Source organism: Chelmon rostratus, chromosome 8 (genome assembly GCF_017976325.1).
Source record: "Chelmon rostratus isolate fCheRos1 chromosome 8, fCheRos1.pri, whole genome shotgun sequence".
NCBI classification, from domain to species: Eukaryota; Metazoa; Chordata; class Actinopteri; order Chaetodontiformes; family Chaetodontidae; genus Chelmon; species Chelmon rostratus.
The window spans coordinates 11,203,825-11,223,295 of NC_055665.1; the positions used below are offsets into that span (position 1 = coordinate 11,203,825).

Genomic DNA, 19,471 nt, shown 5'->3' on the forward strand with positions numbered 1-19,471 from the left:
AGGAATATTCCACAAGGTGGCAATGCAGGACTCATTCCCCTCTGATGTTAAATGATGAGTCTGCAGGTAGCACTGCTTGACTAAGGAGGCAATCATACAACTGCTCCAAAGGCTCATTCTCATTTCCTGTAATAATGGTAGCATTTTACAAAGGGTCATGACTCAAGCAAGCAAATGAGACTGTGACTACCACACACAAAGGCTACCTTTACCAAGGTGATCTGTCATAAAGGTAAAAGCTGGTGACTTACAGTAAGAGCAGGGGAGATTTTCATTTCCCTTTGGTTGATGTGACACACTCAAGTGGTCTGATTGGTAGGATTTCCTATTTCATTAATGTGGTTCAATTCCCTGGGCCTTAAAAAAAATCCAGCTCGTTAAGCAGAAATTAGCAAGCGGCTGTCATGTGCAGACATCAGACAGGTGATATCATCAACAAGAGTGACTAACATCTTAGCTTGAACTTGACCTGTTAGAAATGTGTAATATCCAGTCAATTTCGCCGTCTAGTCAGCCAGACGTCTTTAGAAGTCACTTTCTTTGTTTTGAGAGTGAAGCTCTATGACGTCTTGACAGACTCAAGCATTCACGCTCCTCCTTTGGCGTCCGGCCAAGCGGCTTCCTTTCTTCCGGTCAGCCTCGCAGATGAATTCCTTTACGGTAAAAAGCTCCAAAAAACATCAGTCCCGTGAGAGACCCCTGCTTACATCATCACTGTTGCCTCCGGTTCTGTCTCCCCAATTTCTTACTGTGCTGACATAAAAAAAAAACATGCCATTGAGAAGGACCGCTTATAGGTTATGAATCACGAGAAGAGGCTCCCTGTGGTCACATTTATCAATTAAGTGATTGTAATCACTCTCATTTGAAATTCAATGCGGTGTATGAGTGAGAGTGAGACTGTGTTTGTGTGCTAATTTCAAGTTTCCAGTAATGTCAAACAGATGTAGTCTGTAGCTTTATAATTAAACACAGATGGGGTTCAGACTGGTATCGGTCCATGCTGATTGTACAATATTACAGCAGTCTGTGATACAATACGGTGACCAATGTCTGAGTACCATTAAGTAGCATGTAAGGTTTAGTAAGCCTGTGACACACACACACTTTTCTGTGATCTCAATCACTGACACAGACGAAATGTCATACACACTTTCACCCAGAATTTCGTAGTCATACACACAGTCCTCTTTCTCTGTCTCTGTCTCACACACGCATGCACTAAGTAGAGTTCTTCACCCAGGTGCAGAGTCCCACACCTGTTGTAGCAGCTCTCTGTAATTAGCTCAACACAATTATCATTGGCGGATGGAGGGGAGGGGGGTGGAGGGGGTGTGAAGACAATGGGGCAGTTATTCTCTCCCTATCATCTCCTTCTCTCTGCCTGCTCTCTCCCTGTCGAGTAATGAAAGATTCTTCCATTCTTCAAAGAGACGGAGTTTCCTACAAAACAGCTGAGTCAGAGGAGAGAAGAGAGAAGGATGAAAAGAAAAGGAGAACAGTAGGGAGGCAAGCGCGGTAATGCAATGCTGCTGGTGTGAGGCCCAGTGGACCACAGTGATTGTGTTCATTGTTGCTACACACAGGAGTCATTTTCAGGAACCAGAAAGGGCCCATGGCTCTCACACTTAACACTAACAGCTACAACCTGGCACGGCCTCGGTATCTATTCGCGATCTGGTAACACTTTACCTGAGCCCTGCGTCATCTTAAAGCCCGCAGTATAAGGAGGTTTTTCAAGTCATACGTCAGGGGAAAGGGCAGAAAGTGATGACTGTAGGGCTACTGATGGAGGTTGTGAGACATGTTTTATCAGGAAATTGGAAGGGAAAGTGTGAGGGCTTAAGCAAAATTAGACAGCATTGTAAATATTACAGAATCTGGTTTCTTACACCTGTAGGAACCTAAATTGTGTTTTTTATATTCTGGTCTCACATGGCAAGGAAAGAAATACTTTTATGAATGTGGCTTCCAAGAAATAAAGCTAAATTTCCCATTTGGGGTCACAGACTGAAAATATTCAAAGGCCTGACTGTACGAGACACAGTCAGCAGAGAGTCAGCTCTAGTCTGAAACAAAGTCAGAGTGGAATATTGTACATGGCTCCTGGCTAAGTCCTGTGTTAAGGCCAGGAAGAAAACAAGAGAGCAGGGAAATCTCTGTTAGGTTGCAGACAGACAAAAAGACAGACTGGGGGTGTAGGAATCTGCTTGAGGTTTGAGACGAGTGGTGAGAAGGTCAGAGGTGCAGGGGGGGGGGATCAGTTAGATGCAGACAGAGGACAGACTGTGGCTGCAGACTTTAGGTGGATGAAACGGACAGCGGGGCCTCAGTGAGATGACTAAAAGGCCAAGAGAAAAGCCTTGATCTGTTTTCTCCTGGTTACGTCACCTGAACGTGAAATGCACACATAAACACACAAACTTTTTTTTTTTCTGGTCCACACATGCATGCCCCTACACACAAATGCACACGGGCGCATGCAGGGATATAAAGAAGCCCTGTGAGGTCAGATCCACCGTGCTGAGGCTGTCCACTGTTAGTAGGACTAGCCAGCTAAGCCTCACAGTCTCACTGGCTGCTACAACCACCACCACCAACCACTGTACCCTGCCTTGCCCTGCCCTGCCCTGCCCCGGCCTCCTCTCCACTGGCGGCTGTCTGTCCTGGCCTGCTGCTGCCGGTTCTCCGGGGCAGCGGCAGCAGTGTTTATGTGTGCGCTCAATTTGGGTAAGGGCCAATGCCACCAGTTTTGGACTGGTGGTCTTTTCCTCTTTTCTAAAATGTCCTCATCTACCTTTCCCCTCCTTTCTTCTTCTTTCCTCCTGTTTTCCTCCCTCTCTCTCTCTCTCTCGTTCTCACTCAGTATGTTTCTCTCGGGCCGGGGGGCCTGTGGGCCTGTGGGTAGGGGCCTTATTCCATCAGCCTGGGGCTTCTGTCAGAGGCTTGTTCCATTTTGCGTCATGGTGTTGACTGAGCGGACCCCACACTTAACTCCCATAGAGCTATGGGGTTGGGCGGCAGGGCGGCCGGCGCGGGCTAACGCGGCCCCGTGTTCAGCGTGGTAATCTGATGGCCATGTTTATTTTATGCAGCTCTCCTTTGATGGAGCAGAAAAAGTCTTTGGGCTTTTTGTTTCAGCACTTTCACTGCCAGGTCAGAGGTGCTCGCCGTGGTTACGCTCAGGAAGAATAATATTTGCCCTTATATTCGCTCCAAACAGGCTTTTTTCCATATTAGTGTCAGGGATACTCTCTGGGTTTCTGCCTTCCACTGATTCGGCACATTGGAGGTGAAGGGTGGTGGGGGCCCGCACCTCAAAAGCATCGCTCCCTGGAGGATAACAAGGGTGTTCCACAGGTCGTCCCCGGGGCTTGTTCCTATACCCCTGAGTGAACCCCCGTCACACTCAGCTGCGGACCTGAGAGACAGCCCTGCAGCCATATATATAAGTCCCAGTAGTGAAGGAAAACACATACATAAACACATGAAAACACTCTCCCTCCTGCCTGGCTGCCCCGGACTCCACCTCAGCTGTCAGTCGTCCAAACCTCCCAGGGGTTCGTTTTAATGGAGTCACCAAAAAAACAGAGTTACCTCTCCTTGTCTGCATGCGCCTTTCACTGCCTCACCTCAAAACTCACACACCCACCTATCTTTCTTGTGTCAGCTGTTTCAGATGGGTCGAAAAGCCAGGGAACCGCACGGAGTCATTATAAGAGGCTCTGACCTAAACGTACGAGCGAGAGGCACAGCTCTCCACGTTCACTGGATCGAATTCTGACCCTAATTTGTACTGTACAACCACACCATGGAGCACAAATAAAGTCTCACGTATTGCCCCTCATCACAATGTTCTGCACTTACTGTGTTGAGCTTTACAATGTTGATCTGACCTGGGAAAGTGCTCTCCCAGTGGCGACTTAACAGGACACGCTTTGTCATGCAGGAACGCTTCTTACTTTGAAGATTAATTAGTATGTAGCTTTTGAGGAAAGAAGCCCAGATTGTGGCTGGAATATTGTTGATGTAGCTCGATTTTCTTATTGTAATTGGCCAAGGTCTGTGCTGTGATCATGATATTACAGGAATGAATCACTGTCATACAAGATAAGACACCCTGGGGAGTTTTATATGGATAATGTTTCATTTCCTTCTAGGTTGTTCATTATTTATGATGTGAATACATAAAAAAGACTGGGTTAAGGCCAGACAGGAACAATAAGCACACATACACACACCAGCATGCATAAACAGAAACTAGATCACCATCAACCAACCTCTACACCTCTTATCTTGCCAATGGAGATGAATGGAAAACCATGTACAGGAGGACTGTTTACACTTCCTGACCTCCTCCATATATCCCATTATCCACCTTTCTGTTCAAACACATTAGGCATGTTTCTGGCCTCCCGTGTGACTGTGAGGTATGTGCTTACTCACAGATGAAGGAGCCTGAACTCTGATGTAATCCAGGGGAAACGGGGAAACGAGAAGGGGGGGGGGGCTACCTTGGTGGTAGGTAATCCAATCCCTCCTGGTGCAATTTAGCAGCTCAAAACAATTACCGACTGGCTGCCCCCAAATCAGCACCAGCAGTCAAACAAAAGGGATGTAGAGCTGCCGTGTTAATAGACACTGATGTAAAGTCAGATTTAGTAGGCCACTACAGAGAGGACGCTAATCTGGATCAGGGTTTGGCAATGTCGTGCTCGCTGTTCAAACGGAGCCTGAAAGCCTCTGCAGATGGCACAGTGTGGGAGACAGTAGAAAAGCCGGGTCAGTGAGTCATAAAGAGGTGCTGTCGGTCAAATCCAAGGATTCATCGGCCAGAAATCTGCCTGTGAGGTGTGTGTGCGTGTCCTCCTCTTCCCACTCACTGTCACCCAATAAGGGGCTGATTAAAGGGGATCGCCTTTCCTGTGGCTTGCCTCTATCTCTATTCCCTCTTCCTGTCACACAGTTGTCCCTCGCTCCCGCCCAACACCCTTCAGATGGGCGATAGCCTGTTTTACGTCTTTGCCGTCGCTATCTGTGTTCAGTCATTCTCCTCCATGGTGTCACTTTGTTTTTTCTAATCCCAGCTCTGTCACCGGTCATTGGTTCTTTTGTGCATGACCGTCTCACCTATCTCTCTCGGATCATCCCAAACCCATCCCATTCCTTTCTTTTCTCTTTTGTCGTGTGTCACCATCCCATCCTCGTCATCACTCCCAGCTTCCAAGGATACAAACTGTCAATGTGTTTATTGTTTTAGTGTCAAACCTAGACCTGTGTCTGTCCAGGCATCCTGTTCCATCCCCTCCCATCCCACTCTTTGTCGTCATCCATTTCATTTCTTCCCAGTGATTGTCCATGAGCCTGTTGTTTCTGGGCTTTTAGTCCGGTCTGCTGCGGGGAATTTCCTTCTTATCGTTCACTGGGCCATTCTTTGCATTCCTGGCATGCTTCCCGGCACTACCGGGGGTCCAGCCAGATGCGAGGGCGTCTGTAATACAAGGCAGACGGTGAGGCCTGCTGACACCATTCATACATCCAGCGGTGACCTTCTGATGAGAATGGACAGACATGATTGATGAACAGAAAGAGGATGAGGAGCCAGGGAGAAAAGGGAGTGGGAGACATAAAAAGACAGTGGCAGCGGGGGTGTAGTGGTAATGCGTGTGAACTCTGTGCCAAAAATAGAAAATTCTGGATAGCTTTCATTTCTGAATCCTTGACTCATGGAGTGTTATTGATAAAAGCTGACATGAAAAGCATTTAAATACCTCCTGACAGAGCGGTTTGTGGCTAATTGGGAACAGCAGGGGGTCAAAGTGCACACAAACACTGGGAACAAGAATAGCAAGATTAGAATAACTTTCATGTCATTCCTCTTAGTCACAGCCTTACAAGGATGAAGGTGGTTCTCTTACTGCACACCAAACAAAGCTTTTGTTAGTTCCCACAATGAACAAAGGTCAAGAGAATAAAACTGCAGAGACGTTGGGGCTGTGACAGGTCGTGCAGATGTACAAGTAAAAGATGGCCGTCTCAGACTCGTCAGCTGGAGATAATGATAATGGTGGTTATGAAGAATGCACGCAAACACATTACTTCCATATCTTTCACCCACTATTCCAGAGATTAGATAGTCTGTCCAAGAAGTATGAGGGCAAGATAGTTCACAGTTTATATAAACATTTACAGTAAATGTTCTCCTTCCACAAGAGAATGCATAAAAAACAAACAAACTGCAATACGACAACTGCAGAAACTTCAATCTAAAAAAGGAAGACAGTGTATCTTCTGTGCCGTGTTTTCACCGCTTCAAGTCAAAGTCACTTCAAACCAAAGTTGACATTTCAGTGAACTTGAGGTCCGCCTCCCCTCCCTGTGCGGTCAGAGCGCAGCCTACTGAATGTGGAGAGAGGTCTTTTTGATTTACAAACATTTTCAAATGCACTCTGCCTCCAAACTGTTGTGCTCAGCTCTCCCATCCGTGTCTGTACGTTATTTCAAAACATAAACAGTGACAACGTGCGGATATGAAATTTCCTTTCCTGTGTTTGCTCTTCGTTATGATGAAATTTACACACTCTGCACGGCTGACGCACAGGAAGTGGTCAGTGGAACGACGGTAGAATCAATACAGCTGGCCATGTGCTCTGTTATAAGTAGTGTTATCTGCTATCATTGTTGTAGGAGGTTGATTTATGATTGTCATCGTGTAACAAGCGTTAATTTAATGAACAGCCAGTGATGGAGGGGCCCGATGTGCGTCAGCCTTCACAGAAAACAGCCAGGCCATGTCAGGTTAAAGGGGGTAGTAGGTTATAAATTGTTTTAAATACTGGAGTGAACTGTCTAACAGACGTAAGCATATGTGTGTTTCTGTGAGTTTGTTTGTGTGTGTGCGTGTGTGTCCATCTGTCTGCAAAAGGGCATCCTCCCACCCCCCCCATGTGACTGAGGTCATGTCACATTGACAAAGTGACTCGGTGCAGCCAGCTGCGACGTCACAAAGTCCTCTTCCTTTTGTCTTCCCGCTCCCCTCACTCTTTCCCCGTCGTCTCTCCAGGCCCCGCTGCCCCCTTACACACACACACACACACACACATACACACAGCCCCCTCCCCTTTCCTCTGAGAGTTTGTCAGCAGCTTCCGTAGAATAACACGACAACAGACTCAGTGTGTGGCTGACGCAGACGCACGGCGCGCCGGCAAGTAGTGGTCAGCTCTGATACAGTATACATCACTCACACACACACAGATGTAGTAACTCACCACAGAAACGGTGCGAGACTGACAAAGAGACAGAGAATGCACAAGTAATGTCTCCCGGATAACTATTCTGCACGCTGAGGAATGCACCAAAAATAGCATCTTCACTTTCACTCGGCTCTCTTTTCTCTCTTACTTTTATGCTGAAAAGTGCTGCACAGGGTCACCGGTGCAAAGATATTGCAGCCAGGTGGTAAAAGTAATCCACGGTTTACATGCACGTGCTTAATTCCATGTGATTTCATTGTTTAAAGCTCGTCCTGTGCACCACACTGCACCGGAGAGAGGAGAGGGGGATGTGAAGTGGAAACGAGTGAGTGTGTGAAAGAGAAAGTAAGAGGGAGCTGAGGGGAATCAGTCTGAGAAGAGGAAGAGATGGGAGAGAGAGGGATGCAGACAGGACACGCAATGACAGGGGAGGAAAGAATGTTTAGGGCGACTGAGAATGGCGGTGAGAGGAGCGGGAGGGAGAAGCGGAGGAGAAAGCGGGAGCTCTGAGACAGGCCTGGGCTCTGCAGTGTGTTAACACCAGTCTGAGATGGAGGGAGCAAGCAGGGTAGATGGAAAGAGTGTTTGCAGAGTAAAAAGTTCCTTTTGCGTGGGTTGCTTGCTTCCCGCTGTACCCTCCTCCTCCTCCTCCTTCCTCTTCTCCTGCTCACACTCTGTCTGTGACCTATTGCTTCAACCAGTTCATTCAGAGATTTCCTCACTCGCAGACGCAAAACTGCTTGTACGCGGCGAGAGGGGAACGTGAGCAGGTGAGCAACGCAGAGTCAGAGAGGGAGAGGGTTTCGGCTGACTCTCGCCGGTGCACGTGTGCGCACACACACTCACACGCACACGCACATGCACACACGTACACTGTGTTTTGTCACATACCATGGAGTTTGGTTTCCAAACAAAATGAGCCTCGTAAATGTGTGTTTAATAGAGAGCTGATTTAAACATTTTGCTCCCCCGGTTTCTGCCGGGAGAGACGTTTGCCTCATGCTCTCCCTTTCATCCCTGCATCCTGCCCTTTGCGCGGATCTGTGAGCTGAGCCAGTGGAGGAAACCTGCAATAATGATGCTGGTTAATGTCCCCCTTTAATGGTCTAATAAAAAGGCAAAGCAACAGATGCGCAACAGCCATATCTGCCTCAACTGGGCAGCTCGCATGAAAAAGGAAGAGAGCAATTGACACGCATAATTAGTAAATCACGTCCATGGGGAGCTGTCTCAACTAAAGACTTGCCAGCAGAGGGGAGGTGGAGGGGGGCTTGAGAGGAGGCTCTCTTGTCATATATCTATTTGAAAGAGGACAACAGCACTTTAACACTGACCACCGACTTTGAGACAGAGAGAGTCAGAGACGTCACTTTATTGCCCAATGACTGCAGCCCCCTTCTGTGTGTCACTATTTCTCCCTCCAACCCCCCCTGAACTATTAACACACTCACTTGCTCTCTGACGTAGGTTGAAGTACGGGGGGCAAGCGGCGGGGAGAAGGGGGGTGGGGTGACGATGACAGTGGGTACCGAGTTAGGGTAAGCGGTAACCATGACGATTCCCCAGATAGCAGAAGTACTGAGCTCTTTTACTTTAGTAAAAGTACTAATACCAGGATGTAAAAATACTCATTTAGAATATTACTTAAATAAAAGTATATAAGTATAACCAAGAAAATGTAAAATGTAAGTATTGAAAGAAAAAGGTCTCAATTCAGAAAGATGTCCCTGTGACTGTTGTACCATTATATATTATTAGATTATTATTACTCGTGCATTAAAAGCAGGATTTTACTGTTGTAGCTGGTTGAGGTGGAGCTCATAACTAGTTTGTATAGGACTGCAACTAATTATTGCTTTCATGATGGATTCATTTGTTCATTGTTTTCTCCATCCATCGATTGTTTGCTTTGTAAAATATCAGAAAATATCTAAATTATTATAATAGTTAAAAGGACAAGCAGCAAACCTGCGCATTTCCGAAGCTGAAGTTTCAGAAGAAGTGATTACCAAAATAGTTGCCACTGCCAATTAATTTTCTGTCTGTCAGCATTTCAGCTCTACTTGTTTAAACTTGTGAGTTGGTAGTAGTAGTTTCTTTTATTACAAACCATCATAACTCATAAGCTCTATATTCTTATGCAAGAATGTAACTAAAGCTGTCATGTAATGTAGTGGAGTAAAAAGGGCAATAATTCCTTCTGAAATGTAGTGGAGTAGAAACAGAAAGCACAGTACTTGAGTAAAAGTACTTAGTTACATTCCACCACTGCCAGATAGGACACCCTGCCAGAATCACAAACTTGGCAGCGAGTTGTAGAGAATGAATGAGGGACAGAATGACGGAGTAGAGAGGAAGAAGAGAGGCAGAGGTCATGGGGAAACTTGAAAGTGCCCTGTTCTAGGAGAGTAAATATTAACAGTAATAGGTCGGACCTTTGGTTCTGCCTTTGAACGTAATCGCCGCGTTTGTTTACTCAGGCCCTGCTGGAATCCCCTGGAGGAAATGAAGGCGCAACATAAAAATGATGAATTTATTACTATTCCTTCTCTCATGATCCCTTTTACCATCGCAGCAGCGTTGCGTCACGGCCAACATTTGCACTGTTTACATATGACACTCTGAGGTAAGCAGAACATGAGACTTAACCCTAAAACCCACAAGACGACTTTATCATCCACCTGGACATGGAAATTAACCCGCGGCGACAAACATTTATGGGAAAACCCACATTAACAGAATGGGCTGATTTGGTATTTGTTCTCATAATCAAACTACAACCCTAATTAAACTAAAGTAAACAATGAAAAAAATCCCCAGCATAAAAAAAAATCTAGTCTTGCATAAGCTCTTCCTTGTCAGGTGAATAAACTACTCACACTTGCTTTAATCAAAGCGGCGAATGAATCACGCGACTGAGTGGATTAACAGCCCGTCAAAAGGTGAGCAAAGAGTGTGAGGCATTCGAATGATTTGGAGCCTGCGTAATAATGTGTGAATACATGCCATGGCGCACAGGAAACCTAGTGTAAAGCATGACCGAATTGAGTGAAGCTTGTGTGAGTAAAGTTTGTCTGGCAGTGAGGCCTGGCAGGCCCTGTCACAGGTTCCCCTTCCTCTCTGATGTCTTTGAGGTCGTAGTCTGAGTGTCTCACTCTGTTTCTCCTCCTATGGTGGTTTACACAGATTGGTGATGTAATGGGTAGCATATGAAGGCCACACACAAACACACACACACGCAGACGCACACACAAACACTGATGCTCATGCACGATATACAGACACCGCACTTATACCACCACATACCCATAATTACACACATATACTGTACGCACACCCATTTACACAAACCCTGGATTCCCCCTTTTCCAACAGGCATGCGCCAGTGTGTGCTCGCTCTCTCACACACAAAAACAAAAGTCTAAACAAAGACTTATAACTCGTTTTATTTTGCGCGCCGACATCGATGCATGCGCGCCCGCACTCACACACGCTCACACTTAAAGGGTACCCATCCGGTGTCATGGTGTGTGAGTGATCAGCGCTGGCGGATGGCCTAACAGGAGGCTGTGAGCTTCAGAACCACCCAGGAGACCCCCATCATGAGAGGCAGCCCAGAGAGGGAATGAGGGAGAGTGACTAACTTCACTTTTTCTTTTCTTCTCTCCCCAGCTGTGTCTTCAAACGGCCCTTTGATGTGGCAAATTAAAAAGAGCGAGTGTGTCAATATCTCCCTACGTCCAACCGCACTCATCTATTTCCTCCCCTCCTTCTCCTGCTCTCCACCCTCGCCTGCTTTTCTTCTCTACTGTTGACCCGAGAAAACAGAGTATGACCCTTTTTAACCACAACAACTCTGCCACCCACTCGCTGCCACCAGGCCCTCATCATTTGGAGGGTGTTTGTTTGTCTGTGTAGGCCCACCACCGGACTGGCAACTCTGCGTGTGTGTATACTGTATGTGTATGAGTGTGCGAGTGTGCGCATACAAGGCCCACCACTAATTATTTTCTAACCACACCATGAGTGTATGTCTGTGAATGAGGGTCTCCTAATCTCACACCCAGACTCAAAAGCGCTTTCTTCCTTTCCCCCTGCTCTCTCGCGCTCCCTCTCTCCCTTTGTTTGTTTGTGTCTGTAGCCAGGTTTCCACCCAAATGCAGCAAAAATTCTCACCAAATTTTGAGGAAATTGGCAAAAGAAAATGCGATTTTATGCCCACTGTTGCTGCGAATATTTGGAGTTGAGATGAGCAGTGCGTGGTGCTGATTCTCTGGTCAGGTGCCATTATACCACTGCAGGGGAAGAGGGCGCTGTGAGGTGATGTAATTAAATGGCCCCCAGTCAAACTTCAAATGATGGGAGGAAAAAAAAGGTGAAAAAAATGATGGAAATAAAGCATTTCTGTTTGTTTTGTGTAATAAGTTGTGAATACAAGTGCTCATCGCTGCTCACAGATCTGATATTTGTACACCTTTTCACTCCCTTGTGATATACAGTATGTGTACAGTATGATGCATGGACTGTCCCTCTGTGATGACTGGAAGTCATTCTTGCCCTTTGCAATAGCCGGCCACGCTTTACTGCACCTGACAGGGTGTTTCCAGACTGCCTCTGCATGTGTGTGTGTGTGTGTGTCTGTGCATGTTGATGTGTGTACAGGAGACTATTATGTTTCTACATGTATCGGAGTGTGTGTTTCTGAGCTATAAAGTGCCTTTTTGGTCTTTTAGAGCAGTGTGTTTTTCTTTGACGCTGTCATGCGTGTGCATCCATGTACATGTTGTGTGTGTGTGTGCATCATGTAGACCCCATCAACCGCCCCGTGCCCCTCAATCGTGTGTCTGTGTTAACGTCCTGTGGTGTGTGTGTGTCCGCTCACTGTTTCTATGCAACACTTTCAGAGGCCCCTTCTGGTCTGGACAACACCTCTCTCCTGCTCCTATCCGTCTCTCACTCCTCACTCTTTCCTTCACCCTGGAGAGGGAGAGAAGGAGTGAAAAAAAAGAGGAGGTGGGTGGGGGGGCAGTGGAAATAACAGGCTGCTGTCTCAGGAGGGGCTCTGAAAAAAAAGAGCAAGGGGTGAGAAAAGGAGGGAAATATGGTAGAGAAAAGGTGTTTGCTGTGCGTATTAGCTGTAATACAGGGAATGTGGCACGTGTAGCCTAAATTAGCTGTAAATGAAATAACACACGCGAGAACACACTTCCTGTGACATTTCACCCTTGAACACAGCACAAAGCACCGGTGAGCGCAAGAAAAAGAGAGGGCAGGTCAAACCAGAGGCTCAAAAAGATACATGGTTACATGAGATATGCTGATACACATGAAAACAATGGGCTTTTTAAAACGTCTGCAGTGATAGAGAGAGGCAGGGGGGAAGAGATTTGGAGATGGAAAGATAGAAAGAGGTAGATGGGACTGATTGGCGCAGGTAGCGGGATGCGACGGAGGAAGTGCTGGAGATAGCGACGGCACAGGACGGGGAGAAAGTGATAGAGGAAAGAAAAAAAAACAACGGAACAATTTTTTTTTAAAGTTTCGCAAAGGGAGACAGGCAAGCAGGGAGGGGAGGAGGAAAGAGGGAGAGAGAGAGGAGGGAGAGAGAGAGAGGAGGGAGAGAGAGAGCGTGTGTCTGTGTGTGTGTGTGTTTTTATGAATGAAGTGAGTCACTGCCGATGTGTCATAGGCCCGACGTCTTTATAAAGGAAGTTTTAAACAAGCCTAAACACTTCACTGCGCGCAAAAATTGGACTTACCACACTCGCATCCCTCTCTCTGCATTTCTGTTACCTCTCTCTCTCCAAACTGTCTAAGTGTCTCTCTGCCTTCAGCACTCCATAAAGACTCCAGGGGCTCATCTCAAACTTTACCAAAGACAGAGAAGTTTGACTTTTACCTTCCTTTTCCTGACTTTCTCTCTGAGAGCCTCAGTCATCACTCTGCTCCCTCATTCATTCTCTCTCTCTTTCGTCCTGACAACTTTCCTCCTCACTCTGACTTGACGAGTGCGAAGAAGAAACCGGAGCACGTGACAATTTCCGGAGTTCAATTTATTTATTAATTTTTTCTATTTATTTATTTATCTGCGTTTGTTTGCTGGTTTACCTATCTCTTGGATCCGAATCAATATGAAATGTAAGTGTTCGTGTGAGTGCATTTTAATCCCTAATTGCTTTAATTGCTCATTATTTCTTTCACAGCTTTGTTTTATTTGAACTCTAAACGCTTTGTTGAAAATCGTGGTTCTTTAACGTTTATGTGACTGTTACTCTGTCTTGAGACTTTCATACTAAACTATATGATTTATTTTCAGACTAAATTCTAAACAATTGACTGACATCTGACTTGACATTCAGCATGGACAACTTTATTCTCTGGTGATCCCTAAACTGTAAAAGTTGCCCTCGACTGGAGCTCAGATGCTCCTGCAGTGTTATTTTGGCTGCGATTCTTGTGGTTCACCTGTAATTATCAGGCATTCATCATTTCAACAGCACTGTGGTTCCCTTTTAATACTTAGTCTACCTTGTATTTGAACTTGAAAGGACAAGAATGAATGAGCTTACTGTTAGAGAGTTGACTTGGCTGGCTCTATATAATTTATACCACCAACTCACGTACCTATCCAGTTGCAGGTGTGACAGTCAGCAGCATTCATTACGTTGCTTATGGTAAAGGAGTGATGGTGATATTCAGTGTCAAAGCCCGGCTTTTAATGATTTAATGATTTGCATTCAGCCTGTGAAAACATGACTCTGACACTGAAGCTCTTCAGGATTCCTCTGCCAAGTCTGGAGCTATTGTTTATATTATGGTGCAATATCTTCCCCTGGAGCTGACAGCCGTGGCCTGAGGTCATTATCATTATGGCGAGATGACAAGCGCCTCTCCACTAATTGCTTCCGTTTTCTTCTATCCCTGCAGTGCTGCTCGACTCCTCCTCATCGCTCCTCTTCTCGCTGCTATTGGCCCAGCTGCCTGTGTTCACGTCTGCCTCTCCAGTGCCACAGCGGCGGCCCAATGACATGGATAAACTGTCCAATCAGACCAAAAATCTAATGAAGCTCACCCAAGAACTGCTGGTAAGTGAAGATGTCGTCATGGCAATTTGCAATCTCAGCTACTGATTGGAGGAGAGGCTAATGAGGCCCTGACTATCCTATGCTAATTGAATTGTTGGTGTGAGGGTGGAAGGAGGATGCTGGTCATTGTGCCTCTCTTGATTGATCTTCCCCTAACTGGATTTTGGTGTTAATGTCAGCTTTCAGTTTTGGTAACATCACTCTTCAAGCAGCACTAACTTTCCAGCAGGAGTTGTTGTGGAAACTGTTTGGGTGAAGTATGCTCGATTTACTCAGGATTCAGTTTGACTTAAGCTGCTTTCATTGATGACAGACTGGCTGGAGTCCATATGCATGCTTAGATCAGGGCAGCAAAAGCCTCAGGGGAGATTTGACTGAGTGATCTCACTTTTAATCCACACTAGACTCGGAAGGGAGGGGAGGTCTGACTCAGCAACCTCCTGGTCTGCCTGGTCACCTGACTGGTGGCAGTAGCAGGAAGATTGGTAGGCAGGTTGGTGAAAATAGTATAAAGTTTAATGGAACTGAGGGGAATAAACACACATTTACTGCAATGATCTAGCAAGATACATGATGTAGCCAAGGGGATGGAGAAACAAAACATAAAGTTCTAGGAATCAGTTTTATGTCTCCCACATTTAGAACTACATATCAACACCGTATCTGCATCCAACTAAAGTCAAACTGCCAAGCATACCATCTGTGAAACGACAGCAAAGTATATCACATGCCTGTTTACATAGAAACATGTTTATGTTCTGCGGCTAGACTGTGGAAGTGAGGATGGAACATGAAATGTGAATCACTTGCGCCGTACTGACAACTCTGGCAGACTCTGACAAATCTTATTTTGTTGACAGTCAAGTGGTTAGGAAAATCAGATTTGAGAACATAGCCAAGATTTGGCTCCAGCTGGTGATTGTGGATCAACACTGTGTTTTAACAGGTGAAAAGAAAGCGGGATCATATCTCTGGATCTTTGGTTACACATGACTGATCCAGATTCTATTTTTGCATTATGCAAATCTTTAAACTCTTTTGTTCGTTCAGGGGATGAAATCAAAAATAGCCACATACTCTCTCTAGTCTTGGCCAGTAGATAATGTTCAGAAAGTGTGTGTGTGTGTGTGTGTGTGTGTGTGTGTGTGTGTGTGTGTGTGTGTCTGTTCTGTACGTGTGTGTGGGTTTGTTGCTTTAAGTCAATGTTACAGGCCATTGTGTAGCAGTAGTCTAACCTGGGATCCAGATGTGAAGAAACCAGCATCATCAAAGGGGGTTGGGGACAGTATTAGACAGTTTTCAGTAACTGGAAGATTTATTTTTAATTTTCTTTCCTTATTGTGTGGAATTCCACTAAAAAGAGGACAAAGTTAGGAAAGATAAATAGAATGGGAATCCATGGAAAGTCCCTGCAAAAAGGCAATGAAACTGATGCTTTAAAGGGAGAGAAATGTGTGTATGTGTGTGTGTGTGTGTGTGTGTGTGTGTGTGTGTGCGTACACACATAGGTCCATATAAGTTTTCCGACGTAACTCTGAATGTGTGTGATTGTGTGTGTGTGTGTGTGTGTGTGTGTGTGTGTGTGTGTGTGTATGTGTGTGTGTGTGTGTGTTTGCATGGATGCAGTATGGGTGTAAATGTGTCCATGCATTTGTGTGTAGGCATTTTTGTGGCTGTGTGTGTGTGCATTGAGGGTTCTGTAAATAGTCATGGTTGTGTAGGTGCGGTGTTTAGAGTTATGCTTTCGGTCGCCACAGCAAAGTGACTTGATAAAAATCAAAAAGATTTATCACATTCCAGTATTTGCATTCAGGAAGAAAAAAAGACTGGATGCTAAGTTCTGTCGGGTGAGGTCATGATCTACGATGGAGAGAGCAAGAAAAGGAGGATAAGAGGGAGAATTAAAGGCTGAGAAAGATGGAACAAAAACCACAAGAGATGAAGAGATCAGAGAGCCAACTAGATGACAAGCCAGTGGTGTATGTGTGTGCATGCATGCACATGTGCACGTGATGTTGCATGTGCTTGTGCACCTGGTATGAGACAGAGAGAGCGAAGGGGGGCAGGGGAGAGGGTAGGGAAGCAGGGGAGAGAAGGGGACAAAGGCAACGGAGACAAAACATTGGACCACAAACATAAGTGGGCTCTTATGAAAGGCTGATGGAGAGACATGTGAAACAATGCGGCACATTCATCGCCGAAAAACATCAACACAAACAACTGGAGGCAAACAGCAGAGCAAGGAAAACGCTGCATAACAGGTTAAGGAAGCATTAAGTACACACAACCTGTTTACACAAAACATTTCTCAGCACTCATCATCCTAATGTTGTTATGTTCCTCTACTGATTGGAAATGACGCACACCACATCAGTCATCTCCATTTGCCCCCATTCATTACTGAATCAGGCATACATCTTTAGTGCTAAATTGTACTACTGTTGAGCACAGCTGCCTTTCTAAGGTACAACCACGTGAACCTGCAGTCAGGTTGTTTACCCCCCTCTGGTGGCCATGATGAGCATGACATCTGCTGTCTGGACGTAGTTTACAACACGGTTCTAGCTGGGCAGCAGCACTGCGTCATTCCATCTTTTTATAGCTGTGACCCTGGAGTTTCCCTACAGCCCTGTGTTGTCTGTCCCACTTGGAGCTTTCTTAGTCACTGCATATGTTGTTATCCGCGCTCCCTGTAGAAAACATCCTGTGGGTTCAGGTCATTTACTCTTATTGTTGACATTTGGGGTGGCTGAATGTGGGTGAACTCACACTGACCCGATCAACCACACTCCCCTCAGTGAGAGCTACTGTCTCTAAGCACAGAAAACAGTCATCCAATCGAGGTGCTGGACTAATACTTTCCTCGTGTTGCCGTGACTTGTCTCAGGATGAGTAAAATTGCACTGATGCAAATTACTAACTGCTTGCTCTGTGTCTTGTTTTCTCTTTCAGAAGGAGCATGCATTTGATTCAGATGTGGAGCCCCACAGGTTCAGGTCTCTGCCAGAAATGAGCAACAGATCGGCCAATGATCTCAACAATCTTGAGGTAATGCTCTGATAATGCATTTGTGTGTGACCGTGTACGTGTGTGTGCGTGCGTGCTTGTGAAGGGAGAGGGGCTGGTCTGTTCCTATCCACACAGTTACATCTTGCCACACCCATGATAAGTCTCTAAAGTATGTCTGTGTTGTTTCCAGCTGAAGCCCACACTCTCTCAGCTGCATGCTGACCTGAAGCTGTACGAGCACCACTTCGAGTGGCTGAACAAGGTTTCAAAGAAGCACCACCACCCTGCATTGCCCAAGCTGGTGGAGATGATCAGAGAAATGAAATCTCTCATCAACCTGCTGCACCGTCAGGTAAAGAGCTGGGTTTCTCCTTTTCAGATGATTTCAGTGTTTAATTTTCTAATTTTCGCAGAAAACCCTGTCATCCCAAGGACAGTTTGCTACCACTTTTACATTTTCCCTGTGGTAAATAAATAAATACATTGTCATTCTAATCTGTTTGTCTCTCCTACAGATGCTGAGAGTTGAAGCACCAAGGCTGACTCCGGCGACCCCCTCCCTCCCCCCTCACCTCCCATATCAGTTTGATGTCCTGCAGTCTAGTCATGAGCTTCTTCAACACTTCAAGCTCTTCTGTGATTGGGCGTACAGAGCATTCATTAGCCTCAAGCCCAAAGTCTCTGCAGTACAATGATAATCCAAGCACATTCACTCTTTTCCTTTCAACTGCTTGGCTGCAGAGCCAGTGAGGACAGTCCCGCCTCAGCCAAAGGGGAATAATGACCATATCAGTGTGCACCGCAGTCAGTAGCATCCCTTAAGAGGCCCAAACATCAACCAATGACATGTGTGTTGAAGAATGTGTCTTTCCATCAGAGCCAATAAGGATGCACTATACTGCAGCCAGTTACAACCATAAAGATTCCCGTTAAAGCAAACTGGCAGTTTAACTACAATGATCACGTCATGATTCCCCAAACTCTCTCCTAAAGGCCTTGTTCATGACCATGTTATTTATGTATTTATTTATTTATTGACTGTTAGTAATTTATTTAATTTTATTTATTTGAAGTTGTAATGTGTCACTCTCATCTTTATTTCTGTATTAACGTGAATTTACTTGCCCACATCTCTGTAATCTTTCTTTTTGTCTTGTGTCTCTCTGATCCTCAAGAGAAACACAGTAGCACTTCCTGAACCTATAGCTCTGATAATGATTTTTGTTCAAACTAACTTAATCCACTTTGCATTTGTGTATTTCTTCAGCGAATAATTCTTCCAGTAGATGTAGCAGACATATGGGACAGCCAAGGCTTTCACTATCTCTCACTTACAGTGCCCTTAGAGTAAACATTTTAGAAGATGTTAATGTTATCTTCTAACCATGTTGAACGTGCCATGTCGTAACACATCAATTGATGACCTATGAAATTAGTCACATTTATCTGAAAATGTCAAGATGGTAGCCGAAGAGAAGTGAATACTTTCTTTTGTACCACAGGCAGAGTTTCTATTTTCAATGCCTGTTTCTCGCATTCTGCATGAGGAGGCATATTTAACATTGTGGTAAAGTTGTATGAATGTGCCCTGTTGCTGAGCACTGATGGACCTGATTAGATTCTTTGCACAAACTTGTTAGGATTAGCCTCTTGAATGAGTGAGATGGCTGATTTTTAACCTGTGCTTTGGGGTAGAAAAGATTTTTGTTTTGTTTTGTTTTTAGTTTAACACCCAAAGCCTTAAAATACTATGTATTGTGACACTATGTTCTGTACAGGTGTACATAAATGTACAAGAATGTAAATTGTTGTATACAGTGCTTTTGTGTATTATGTTGTTTTCTACGATATAATGTAGATTACTTCACCAATTTTATCACTATAAGTTTTGTCCATTCCTATTCTAGTATTTGTTACAGTATTGACTATTTATTTAAATAACTTGGTGGATCTATTTATTTTGTGCTGCAGTGGAGCAAGTCTCCTATCCTTTTGTACTTTTATACAGTTTTTATTCTTATTTACTATTATTATACCATTATGTTTAAATTATTGTTGTAACATCAAGATGCCTCTTCCACACACTGATTGGCCTCAATGTGAAATATGTGCCTTGGTGAA

General features: G+C 45.1%; 1 protein-coding gene across 1 annotated transcript; it reads left to right on the forward strand.

Moving 5' to 3' along the window:
- Window positions 1-13,011: 13,011 nt before the first annotated feature.
- On the forward strand, window positions 13,012-19,448 carry il11a (interleukin 11a). Its single transcript, XM_041942117.1, has 5 exons — window positions 13,012-13,394; window positions 14,184-14,341; window positions 17,294-17,389; window positions 17,541-17,702; window positions 17,866-19,448. The coding sequence occupies exons 1-5, from the start codon at window positions 13,388-13,390 to the stop codon at window positions 18,043-18,045; spliced, it is 603 nt and encodes a 200-aa protein (XP_041798051.1). The 5' UTR covers window positions 13,012-13,387; the 3' UTR covers window positions 18,046-19,448.
- The last annotated feature ends 23 nt before the right edge of the window (window positions 19,449-19,471 follow it).